We start from the raw sequence: 12,701 nt of genomic DNA, 5'->3' as shown, positions 1-12,701 counted from the left end.
AACGGTTTAAACAGTACTTTTTTTCTTCACAAAAAGTACATACTTTTAGGGCATAGTATAAGTAGGCGCATTGGGACGCAGCAATTGTTTTGAATGGGAGAAAGTGCAACACGCAATATGGCAGAATAAGTCACGCCTCCTAAATAAGAGCCAATCGCTGATTAATAAAGTCTTTGCACCGGCCGTTGCTAAGCAGTGTTGCTAAGTCCTCAGTTTTCCCACGGAATTAGGCTACTTTTACACTGTTGCCGCAGGTTGTTTTTCATGTCCGCAGGTTGAATCAACCCAAAATAACGTGATATTTAGTCCCTGAAATGCGAATTTTACCAGGGGAGCCCCGCCAAAAACACAAATTTTACACCCCGGAATGCGTGGACCGTGGACCCCCCTGACATGGCATTGGGCTAGTTTGTTTTCAGTCACGTGGTTCTCGAGACGCGCAAAATTCCGGTGGAGGGCAAGCAGTGAAAATTAGAATGGAAGAGATGGGAAAAAGTCCGTTCTGTGCTGATTTAGACAGAAAATCACAACATATGTTGGACGTGATACTTATGTTATGAAGAGGAGCGACATTTCCACTGAATTGAAAGACTTGACTGCCATCGAGGAGGTAGATATAGAGTATGTTAAGCTGCCGTAACGTTCAGTTCTAGTCTGGGTTTGTTTATATCGCGCTGCCTTTCTGCAAGTGATGTTAAGGGCAGTATTTTAATTTTCTGTCATGATTGTGAAAAATGTCGCCATTGTTGGTCATTTATGCTGAATCGAGAACTGTAATAGGAACTCACGATATCGTTCGGGGGAAAAAAAATGCTAATACAATTTTTTGCCTTGGTTGAGAAGGTGAGACGACTAGAAAATGTAATAATGTCACTAAATAAACCCACTATCTTTCACTCAAAATAAACACATACTGTACTTAGCTGAGTTTTGTATTTGGTTTTTGTGTAATATTTAACATTGTTTGTGAGTATGACTCATTCGCTTTATAACTTGCACACAGCCACTTCAAAACTGTTGATGAGCTTCTATAGGTTTGATTTCGGTTGTCATTTGTTGAAATAAATACAAAAATACAGCGTGTCGGTGTCTGTCCCTGAATGTGACCCTCCGATTCTCCTTCGTGGTCATATGGGAAAGTGAATATTTACAAAAACAACATTAAAACTACTTACATTTACACGCTTCCAACAAAGAAATGCATCGACTTCTGTCAGCTTGTTAAACATTTATTTTATTTGGACATTTTCTACAATACGACGGCTGAAGCAGCAGCGCGTGACTGTTTTCATGGTAACCAGATCAACATGAACGGAATTCTACAAAAATGAAGTTAAAACACCAAATTATCATTCAATAGGATAAAATATCTTCTCCTCCCTGCAAACGATAGCATGAAGAATGTGAATATTTAACCAATTCAAAAACAAAAGGTAAGGTATCCATATTCATTTCAGTATCAGCAGACGCAAAACGCTATAAAAGGCGACAACTTTTAAAGTTAAAAAAACTAAGTTATAAAAAACGGTATAAGATATGTAAACGATAAAAACACCTTCTGGGTTCTCGATTTTAGCGATTTGAGCAACCATAAACAACGCAAAACATACGAATATTGAGTTTTTGATAGGATTCCTATATAGAAACATCACTCCCTGCCCTCCGGACACATTCGCGCTGCTGCTGTGACGTCACGTGAAACCAACCTATTGGGCGAGTTTTGTTGTGAAAACCTGGCAACCCTAGTTAGAAGCTTCGGTTCCTATAGAAACAGTCAGAGACTTGCATTTAGGACATGATCCAGTCTTTAAAAAATACATTTTTTGTCAAGATTCGAGCATTTAGAAACAAAATTTATGAGACAGTTGTTGTCAGATTTCATTGGTGATTTCAAATATGAAATTTAATCGAAAGCTTAGCAAATAGCTTTAGAGAATTTGATGTCTCTCCATTCACTTGCTCGCCGAGAGGCGTTTCAAAGATGGCCACCGATTGAAAAACTTGTCTTAAAGGGACTTTGGCGCCATAATGGCACACTGGCGTCTTCAGTTATTACAATGAAAGAGAGTGAAGGTGCGTCGTCCATGTTTTGTTTTTTTACAGTCTAAGGCCAAAACTGTGTGATGTGGTCTCCAAAACATTTTATAAAAATCCCCCCATTGCAATAGTCCAAGCAATATGAAAACTGTTTTTGTCATGCACAATTTATGTACTTTCCTTCTGTAAATGCAAACAATAAAATACAACCAAAAGCTGACTAACCTGGACTCCATTACCACTTGTTGATGCCAAAAATCCTTGCCCTGTCAGTGGCAGAGAGAAAGGTAGCAGCATCTCTGGGCGCTGCTGGAATACCGGAGACGGATGTATAAGAATGGCCACATTAAATATATATAATAACGCTTATTGGATGACAGTGTACTTAATATCACGTAGGGCCTCCTTGTGTGAATCTATAATAATAATACATGATTATTCTGACCTCTTGTGGTGAAGTTACTCAACTGCTGACAACCACTAGGCTCCCTCACATTTTGAGAAATGTTCCCATTTTTAATTTTTAATGTGAATTTGATAGACTCAAATTTTAAAACATAAGCATTTTATGATGTTGAAACTGCTTCACTATAGTCTATTGCACACTTTCTCTTATTCAGGAGCTGGTCGTTTTAAACAGGGCTCAGGGGAAAACAGTAACACATAATTGTGTGGTAGCTAGAAAGAACATGGTAAAAATCAGTGTGTTTACGAAACTTTACATTGATCTCACTCTTTTAATTTTTTATCATCTCTTCAGTAGAGACTCTTTTTAAAAACCAAGCTATTCTTTGCCTTCGACCGACTGGGAAAATGTGCTTACATGTATATTTCATGCTTTACATTTTGAAAGGTTTGACTTATTTGTTCAGTCTCTGTTAGCATATTACTTTTAACAAGAACCACTGCATTTACACATTTCATGAAAAAAAAAATATTATTGACATTTTATTTGCTACTATTTGTTAAGTATGGATCAAATAGTGAATTATACAGTGCATTCTAGGCCTACATGACAGTATTTTGGTTACAGGGTTAAAACAACAAAAAAGGCACAAAAAAGTAAAAAATAGATCATTTCATTGACACTACAATGGCAAAATGAACATTAGTTAGTATATTTATCTAAGCATTAAAGTCAGCATGAAACGGCATTCACATCCATTTTACTTCCATAATGTGAACTAGGATATTTGACCAAAAACAAAATGTAGATCAGAAATTGATTTTCTCCTCAGTACATGCAAGTGAGCGTTCTGTACCACAATGAGAGTTAAAATAATGCCTGAATCTCGAATCCGACGGCTAATAGGCCGGATGGCCTATATACATCAGCTGAAAGGGTATTGCATGTTAATGAAATATTACAAGACAAACTTTTCATTGAAATAATGTGGAATGACGAATCATGCACAATGAGACCAGAAACATGTATTGAAGTAAATAGGATTAATTTTGATTTTATGTTGGACTTTTCCAAACCCATTCCAATTTAGCAAGCAAAAAGTTAACAGTCTCTAAACTTTTTTATATATATATATATATATATATATATATATATATATATATATATATATATATATATATATAATATATATATATATATATAATATATTTCCCTTACCTTAAAGAGACTTTGGATTCTATGTATTTTTTCACAAATCCTACATGATATGCATGAAAACTTACTTGGCAGTTATTAAGATGTTACTATATCTAGGACATATGCATATACAAATACTTGAAAAAAACAAACAAAAAAAAAAACAGATGCATATTCAATGCACAATTCTCATGCTGGTAATGATAAAGACATATTAGGCTACACTGGAATGTATTTATATGCTCTACATTGCATAACAAAATCATAATCAACTAACATAATAAAGAGAATTACAATGATTGTCCATAGTGGCAGTGTAAGTGATTATTAATTTATGCTAGTCCTGGAAATTAATCCATGAGTCATTCCTGTTATGTAGTACATTTCCAAGTATACTGTAGTATTTGGATAAAATATAAAACTGACCATTTTTGAAGATGTTTTAATGTCATATTAGTTTGTTTTCTTTTATCACAATATTACAATAAATGCCCTAAAAAGCATAAAAAGTAATTTATTAAGAAATGCTCCAGGTGTTTTTCTTTCTTTAATCAAAATGTTAAATGCAAAATTTGGGGATGTTTGTTTAATTGTTGATTTTAGATATTTCCTGTGTCCTTAATATCACTTTCCACCTAGTCTTTTGAAAAAACCCTTTAACTAAAAAAATGCCAGTTCATTAATGACATTATTGTCCAGGAAGTGACATCATTTTTGGTGGGAAAACAACAGCATAAACATGAGAAAGTATTAGCAGTTAATTCTATAAATTATTTTATGTATTGTGCTTTAGTCATTTGTCATACTTTTCCACCCTGTTGGACAAAATGTTAAAAAACTGGTATGACTGAATCAAAATATCAAATATTGATGGTTTAAAAAATACCTATCAATAACTATCAATTCATAATTAAACAAACCATATATTTCCACCCTGTTACAGTATGTTCCATTCTGTAATTCATCTTTTGCCATTATGTAAATTATCAAGTTGTAATTAGCAAAGTGTATATATGAGCATATGAGCTTCGGCATAGCTTATTTCTGAAATACTGAAATACAACACAAGCGTAAAAATTTTTAAAGTTTCAGAGTTCACAAAATGTGTGAAACATAACAGGAATGACTTCTATGCAAGGAATGAGAGGCATAGTAGCATTTCCATATGAAACTCCTGGAAATAGTGCAAATTTAGTCACATCCATACTTAGAAATGTTATGAAAGTGCTCCTAATAGGAAAGTCATGCTCAAAAGTGTAACTGACGGCAGCAGAAAGGTAAGCTCCTGAGTAAAAACGAAATATCGGACCATTCCCAAGCGGCTTTACTCTGTTGGACATCATGGAGCTGGATCTGTAACAGTGCTCTGAACGTTGTCTTGCAGGAAGGCAGCGGGCGACCTGAGAGCTGCTGTGTCTCCTTCAGGACAAGTGTCTGGAAGAAGGGTGTTCGCATGGGCGTCCCGGTCTGGGCCAGCCAGGCTTGGAGAGGCCATGGGGGTCAGGAGGATGGAGGTGGGACAGTCAGAGGAGAAGTACCTAGTTAGCGCTTGCAGCTGCTCGGACTGCGGCGAGATGTCCGTAGAGAGGCTCTGCCACAGACCCGAGATGTTCTGATGCACATCCTCCAAGCTGAGCTTCAGCTGGTTGCGATCTTGCAGTAATTTCTCCTTCTCGCTCCTCTGATAAACGTGGAAACAAAAGAAGATCCATTTCAGGATTGTATTCTGTACTTTGTATTCCTTACGGTGAAAAAAACAATCATAACACACGCTATTGATTTTCTTAAAGTGTGGAAAACATTACATGTTCACAAAAACTGTGTTGATTGGTTTACTCAATCTTCATTTGAAAAAGGGACAATAGAAGCAATATAACCGAACACTTTATGCCCATACACAATGTGATAATGGTTTGGGAAGGGATTTTCAATTTAATGATTCTTGTTTCTAATTTATCCCAGTAACATTTCATGTCATACTTTTGAAGGTAAAAAAAAATTATATTTGTTTTTATATAGGTCTATATACTAAAGTCTAAATATATTTTTGTTGTAAAACTGTTAACAAAAAAAATTATTTATGCACTGTTGTGTGTATTTAGGATACAAATGTATATACTCTTAGCACTTATTTTATTTCATGGTAACATTTTATTTTTACAATGAAAGTATCATCTGTTACAAACTCAAACTCATTCAGAATCAAATTAAACATCCAAATAAATACTATACTCACATGATACGATACATGCATGAAGCATGCATGACGAACATCTTGTAAAGATCCATTTGAGGGTTATATTAGCTGTGTGAACTTTGTAAATGCACTGTATTATAGTCGAGAGCTCCTGTGGCAGGGAGCATGAGATTTAAAGGGGTCGCACATGCTGAATCAGTGCATAGTTAATGATGCCCCAAAATAGGCAGTTAAAAAAATAAATAAAAAATAAAAAAAATCTATGGGGTATTTTGAGCTGAAACTTCACAGACACATTCAGGGGAAACCTTAGACTTATATTACATCTTGTAAAAACTGGTTCTAGGGCACCTTTAAAACAGTTTATGTGACTACAGTGGTTCAACCTTAATGTTATGAAGTGATGAGAATACTTTTTGTGCACCAAAAAAAAAATATTAATAACAACTTTATTCAACAATATCTAGTGATGGGCGATTTCAAAACACTGCTTCATGAAGCTTTACGAATCTTTTGTTTCGAATCAGTGGTTCGGAACGTGTATCAAACTGCTAAAGTCACGTGATTTCAGTAAACGAGGCTTCGTTATGTCATAAGTGTTTCGAAATTTCAATGGTTCACCACTGGGGGGCGTGACTTTGCAGTTTGATACACGCTCCAAGACCACTGATTCGAAACAAAAGATTTGTAAAGCTTCGAAGCTTCATGAAGCAATGTTTTGAAATCACCCATCACTAGATATCATTGAATAAATTTGCTATTTAGTTTTTTTGCCGCACAAAAAGTATTCTCGTCGCTTCATAACATTAAGGTTGAACCACTGTAGTCACATGAACTGTTTTAAATACGTCTGTAGTAGCTTTCTGGGTGTTTGAAAGTGTAAATTAACTTGAGTCAATGAACGCCTCACTGAGCCATCGGATTTCATCAAAAATATCTTTATTTGAGAGTTCCAGACTGATTTTTTTGACTAATTCATTAACTCATCTATGTCTCATCTATCGTTTCTTCATAAATGAGACTACAATGATCCTGCTTCATGTTGTTTGATTGCACTAAACTACCAAAAACCGTGTTTATGTCAGTTATTAGCCTAATCCTGGGCACCGCTAAAATACATAGGTAAATGGGGCCCAAATTGTTCAGATCACTCAAATAACATTCGGAGGACATGTCATTTTGGAATCAAACAGACATACCAGTTTCTTGATGTCTCCCTCCAGCCAGTAGATACAGTCTAACTTCCTCTTGCGGCAGCGCTGAGCAGCCACGCGGTTCTTACTGCGCCGTCTCACATCTTGAACAAACTCCAGCTGTTCTGGGGTCAGTTTCTCGCGTTTTAACATCTGCAGGAATGCTCTCCGGGTCATGGTGGAAATTTGCTCCACAGGGAATGGCAAATCCACCTGGGAAGAAAACCGAGACGTCAACACTGCATTATGGAGGATGTTCAGCCAAGAGGTTGGTTACATTTTTCAGTAGAGACTGAAACTTTTATTTGAAGCATGTCAGGGAATCTCAAGTGAGTACAAAAATATTGGTGAAGTTTGGCACCAAACTCCACCTCTAACTTCATGAAGTTTTGCAAACGTGAGTGCTAGCATGCTCACCTCCTGCACTTGTTCATTGCTACCACATTGCGCACAGTCTCCATCCGATTCGCACTCAGAGTTTTCCCTTGAGTTAATTGGGGACATGCAGGGACTGTCTCCAGTGTCCTCGTTGGACAGAGTGTGTCCCATGGAGGTCTGTCTGTCATTGGAGCTCAGGTCCCTCAGGAAGGGACAATCATCGGGCGCAGCTCCCAGATCCAGATGCTTCAACCAGTGGAAGTCCGAGCCGTTTCCTGCAGACGACTGGTCGATAGAGTCCAAAGGTAGCGGCTCATTTAACGTGGAGCTCAAATCCGGCCAAAAGCCCTTTGCAAGATGCTCAGCCACTTCCCTTTCCACTACGCTTCGTTCGGTGAAGCCATCCTTGGGGGTCAGTTCAGAGAACGTTTGTTTGTTGGAATCGAAGACCTGGTTGCCATCGGTGCCAATGCTGCTGAGGTCTGGCGCGCCGGAAATCCCGTCCAAAACCCCGTTTGACTCCACGGAATTCAGAGGACATAGTTGGCTGCACTCGGTGGGCGGCATTAGAGACCCTTCAAGTTGGTCAAAGTGGCCATCGGTGATACTGGCAATGCTCAGGTCTTTATCAGTAGGTGGTTCACAACGTACCTCCATTGCTAGTTCCTTCTGGAATTGTTCCTCCATTGCTAAAATGTCGGCACCACAGGTAGCTACAGCCGAATGCAGTTTCTCGTTGTCACTTGTGCTCGAAGTGGACAGGAAAGGACAAACTTCACTAGCCACCATAGAAGAGGAAGGCAACTGTGGGCCACAGTTCTGCAGGCAAAACTGCTCTTGGCCATCACCCATGTGGTATGAAGAGCTTCTTGCGTACAGCGGGGATAAATCTAACTGCATTTCTTTGTCATTTGGGATGGGGGGACAATCTTTAGGACTTTCTACAGAGGATGTTGCAGATGCAGCCTGCATGACTGTTCCTGCATCCTGAGGTACACGATCTTCTCCAGTTTCAGGGTTTTGGTCACTAGGACTGTTGATAGCTTGGGATTTCTTATTGGATGCTTGGTTCTTGCTTTTCCCCTTCACTTTTTTTGAGGTTCCACCACCATCAGAAAACTTCGGGATGAGGAATTCAAAGCAGGCCTTATCGAGGTTTTGAAATCCAAGAAATTCGGCGCATCTGTGGATCTCCAGGATGTTTTCTTTCGTGAAGTGAAGTTTTGCAGTGTAGGCGAACTGCAGAAGAGGCTCAAATCCCTCCACAGTGACCTTGGGAGATTAATGATCTAGTCATGATTACTGCATGAATAAATCATTTACAAATCGCATTACTGGGTTATGGCTGTAACATAGTTTGCTCAATTTAATCTCAATATATAAGGCCTAATTTGACAGCAATGCAATGCAAACAATTTTTCAAGGAATAGTTCACACAATAATGAACACTGTCATCTTTTACTCACCCTCAGAAGTCGTATGACTTCTGTTGTACACTCAAGGAAAAGTTAGTGTTCACAATACACTTTTCTATGTAATGAAAGTGAATCAGGATAAATGGGATTATGAAAAGCAGTATACTTTTTCAAACTATGTTCAAGAAATGTTTAAAAACGTGGTGTAACCATCAAGTATAACGTAAAAATATGTTTCTTACAGCCTGAATACATGAGGGTTTTTATTTATTATTATTATTATTATTATTTACAAATATCATGAATTATTAATTCATAAATATCTCTACATTTTTGAGGAGTCAAGTGACATTTTACAACCTGCATAATTATAAAATGGTCAAATTATCTGATATTAAAAAAGATTGTTGACCTTGACAGTTATGAGGGTCAGCAGGAGTCCTTTCTATGATATAACTTCCTGTTTTATATATCTAATATTTCCTGCATGTTGGTTGGACCACATGACATTGATTTGTGGACAAATATTAATAAACAGTGAAAATAATAACTATAAAAGATTAATTTAAAGGTGCAATATGTAAGAATTTTGCTGTAAAATATCCAAAAACCACTAGGCCAGTGTTATATATTTTGTTTACTTGAGTACTTACAATATCCTAAATGTTTGCAACTATTTGTAAATCGTGAGAAAATTGCAATTTTAACCAAGGCTCCGGGACGTGTGAGGAGTCGCCTGTCAATTGCATCAAACCCGCATTACCCTCGGTTTCCGGTTTTATTTTGTAGAAACCATGGCAACACAAAAGACGTTTTAATATTTACATGTCTTAATAGACAAGGGAAAAACTGTTTTGATATTTTTATAGACAGAAAACTAATTATTGTTATATAGCTCAACACATTTAGTCTTATTATTTAAATCTGATTTTCTTGATTTTTTGCGAGTACCATGTTTTTCCATGCCTCAGAGAAAAACACTATTTTGTGAAGTAGCTAACATAGCATAATCAGATGCAGCTTTATTTTTAGTAACAATGATACAGCATTTTCTCTATCATACAATATATTTTAAAATTAATTGCATGCCATTTATCAGCACAAGCCATCCAGCATTTAATATATTCTAAAATCGATCAATATTACTGCAGTGTGTAACAGTGTCTCACAGCAGCCGCCGCCGAGCGAACGCACAGAGTAACGTTATAACATCATTTTCAACACACTCAAATGTATCTAATATGATAAACAGAGCTGCGTTACCTCATACTCAAGACCGGAAAAGCGGAAGCGGCGCCGGTGACCGTTTCATAATAAAAGTTCTGCTGCACGAACTTGGCATCATCAAGCTACGCCTTTGTTTTGAATAGGCCTCTAGCGGACAGAAAATATTACATAGTGCACCTTTAAATCATTGTATTATTTTAAGGCTTTTTCCTTTATTATGTTTTTAGGACAGTTGCATCACCATTAAATTTTTTTTAACTGATTGACCGCCAAAAATATCAAAATTAATTTGCATGAATTGCAATTTAATAAATATAGTCGTCCAAATAAATAAAAATATGCATCATCATGTCATTGAGATTGGGTTCAATATTTATTCATACGCGAGTAAATGATGACATAATTTTCATTTTTGTTTGAATTGTTTGTTTGAGTTTGCTCACATTACATTTTTTACAGTTAAATCTGCATCTGTTAAAAATAACAAAGAGAACACAGCTTAACCAGAGGTTTTTCAAAAACCTCCAGGTTCAACCCACCCATCCACCATATCAAGCATTACCTCATCCGGCAAGCTGACAGTGAGGTTTGGTCGGCTGTGGTTTGTCAGTCTGGTGTAAAAATAGTGGCTGCAGGAAGCCAGCACTGAAGAGTGTGCTCGAAAGCTCCTGCGCTCCACTTCAACCGTCACATCACACAAGAGCTCCTTCTGTCTCAGTTCCTCCAGCGAGCGAAGAACATGATGGCTGTGAACAGCGGACTGAAAGGTGAAAACAGAGGTCCGGGGGCCATCCACAGACATGACGCAGGGGTTTAGCTACAAAATAACAGATACATAGACGCAACTGTGTAACAAGGTGGAAATACAGAAAGAGATGCATCAAGTTACACTTGGGTGGAGTGATGTCCAGCTCAATACATGGTGCTGAGAGCCACATACTGTATACAAATGCAATTATGCCATGTAGACTACAAACAGTATAATCTTAGACAACATTACTAAAACATTTGAGTAACCATTAGTTAGATAGTAAACATGACTGAGCATGACTCTGCAAAATAAGTATACATTAAAAACATGTTTGCAGTTCACGGCTAAAAGATAGCTTATCTTTCTGAATGTATATGTGTCAAACAAACATATATAGTTAACATAATAGTTTACATAGTGTCAACATAAGGCAAAATGAGTGTTAAGCAACTGTGCATACATTTGTTTATGAGCTGGCATAAATAAACACTGCTTAACTATAATACCTGAAAGTTCCCACTTATTAATATGGCATAATATTTGAAATAATAAAACAAAAATAGAAACTAGCCAAAGGTTTGTAATGGAACTGATGTTGTTTAAGCTATTGTTTACATGTGGGGTTTGTATGTCTGTAGAGGGATATAAAACTGACCTGACATCACTGGAGATCAGAAGCCATCAAAAATCCCGCTCTGCCCATCACTTTTCTAGTCTAAAAGTAAAAACGGATTAAAGTTTGACAGCGAACGAGCTCCATAATGCCTGTCATGTGACTGTACAGTGCGGCAGTGAGTGCGCGTCACACATCACGCACAGAACGTACTGCGTCATGCATCTAATAGCCACGCCTATTACGAGCTACGCCCACTTCTAGATTAGATAGATAGATAGATAGATAGATAGATAGATAGATAGATAGATAGATAGATAGATAGATAGATAGATAGATAGATAGATAGATAGATAGATAGATAGATAGATAGATAGATAGATAGATAGATAGATAGATAGATAGATAGATAGAAAATTATTAATTATGTCTAAAATTATTATTATTATCAAAGTCTCTTTTTTGTTTGTTTTTCAAAGAAATTGTAAATGTTTAAATGTTTAAATTGATGTTAAACAACCATATGAACAACCATATGAAATAATATTTATTATTATTAGTAGTAGTAGTAGTAGTAGTATATGCAGAGAACTGTTGCTAAGTCATTATGTTTATAGTTATTATTTACAGAGAACTGTTTATATATATATATATATATATATATATATATATATATATATATATATATATATATATATATATATATATAAAATCTCCTGAATATAGATAGATAGATAGATAGATAGATAGATAGATAGATAGATAGATAGATAGATAGATAGATAGATAGATAGATTATAGAAAATTATTATTAATTATGTCTATAATAATTATTATGATTATTAGCAAATTCTCTTATTTAGTTTGTTTTTCAAAGAAATTGTAAATGTTTAAATTGATGTTAAACAACCATATATTATATTATTATTTATTATTATTATTAACTGCTGAAATATATGAGATTAGGAGATGAAAAACGTAAATATTGATGTGTGTGTGTGTGTGTGTGTGTGTGTGTGTGTGTGTGTGTGTGTGTGTGTGTGTGTGTGTGTGTGTGTGTGTGTGTATATATATATATATATATATATATATATATAATCTCCTGAATATAGATAGATAGATAGATAGATAGATAGATAGATAGATAGATAGATAGATAGATAGATAGATAGATAGATAGATAGATAGATAGATAGATAGATAGATAGATAGATTATAGAAAATTATTATTAATTATGTCTATAATAATTATTATTATTATTATCAAAGTCTCTTATTTAGTTTGTT

At 36.0% G+C, this 12,701-nt stretch overlaps 1 protein-coding gene across 2 annotated transcripts; it reads right to left on the bottom strand.

Moving 5' to 3' along the window:
* Positions 1-3,658: 3,658 nt before the first annotated feature.
* bach1a (BTB and CNC homology 1, basic leucine zipper transcription factor 1 a) lies at positions 3,659-11,586 on the bottom strand. Of its 2 annotated transcripts, none has more exons than XM_067365676.1 (5): positions 11,457-11,586; positions 10,613-10,867; positions 7,448-8,680; positions 7,037-7,243; positions 3,659-5,321 (listed from the first exon to the last, which is right to left on the bottom strand). In XM_067365676.1, exons 2-5 carry the CDS (start codon positions 10,850-10,852, stop codon positions 4,980-4,982), a joined length of 2,022 nt encoding a protein of 673 aa, XP_067221777.1. In that variant the 5' UTR covers positions 10,853-10,867; positions 11,457-11,586; the 3' UTR covers positions 3,659-4,979. The 2 variants fall into 2 exon arrangements, with proteins under 2 accessions (XP_067221777.1, XP_067221778.1); XM_067365677.1 differs by having other exon boundaries at positions 10,613-10,895; positions 11,457-11,562.
* Positions 11,587-12,701: the final 1,115 nt, after the last annotated feature.

The sequence above is a fragment of the Chanodichthys erythropterus genome, chromosome 17, assembly GCF_024489055.1.
Source record: "Chanodichthys erythropterus isolate Z2021 chromosome 17, ASM2448905v1, whole genome shotgun sequence".
In the NCBI taxonomy this organism is placed as follows: domain Eukaryota; kingdom Metazoa; phylum Chordata; class Actinopteri; order Cypriniformes; family Xenocyprididae; genus Chanodichthys; species Chanodichthys erythropterus.
The sequence above is the reverse complement of the archived record's forward strand: the minus strand, read 5'-3'. Positions and strand labels throughout refer to the sequence as shown.

Excerpts from the sequence above, each read along its gene's own strand:
- bach1a (XM_067365676.1), bottom strand. The coding sequence starts at position 10,852 with ATGTCTGTGGATGGCCCCCGGACCTCTGTTTTCACCTTTCAGTCCGCT. Across the intron at positions 7,244-7,447 it reads GCAATGAACAAGTGCAGGAG|GTGGATTTGCCATTCCCTGT; the intron begins GTGAGCATGCTA and ends TTTTCTTCCCAG. Across the intron at positions 5,322-7,036 it reads AGGGAGACATCAAGAAACTG|AGGAGCGAGAAGGAGAAATT; the intron begins GTATGTCTGTTT and ends CACGTTTATCAG.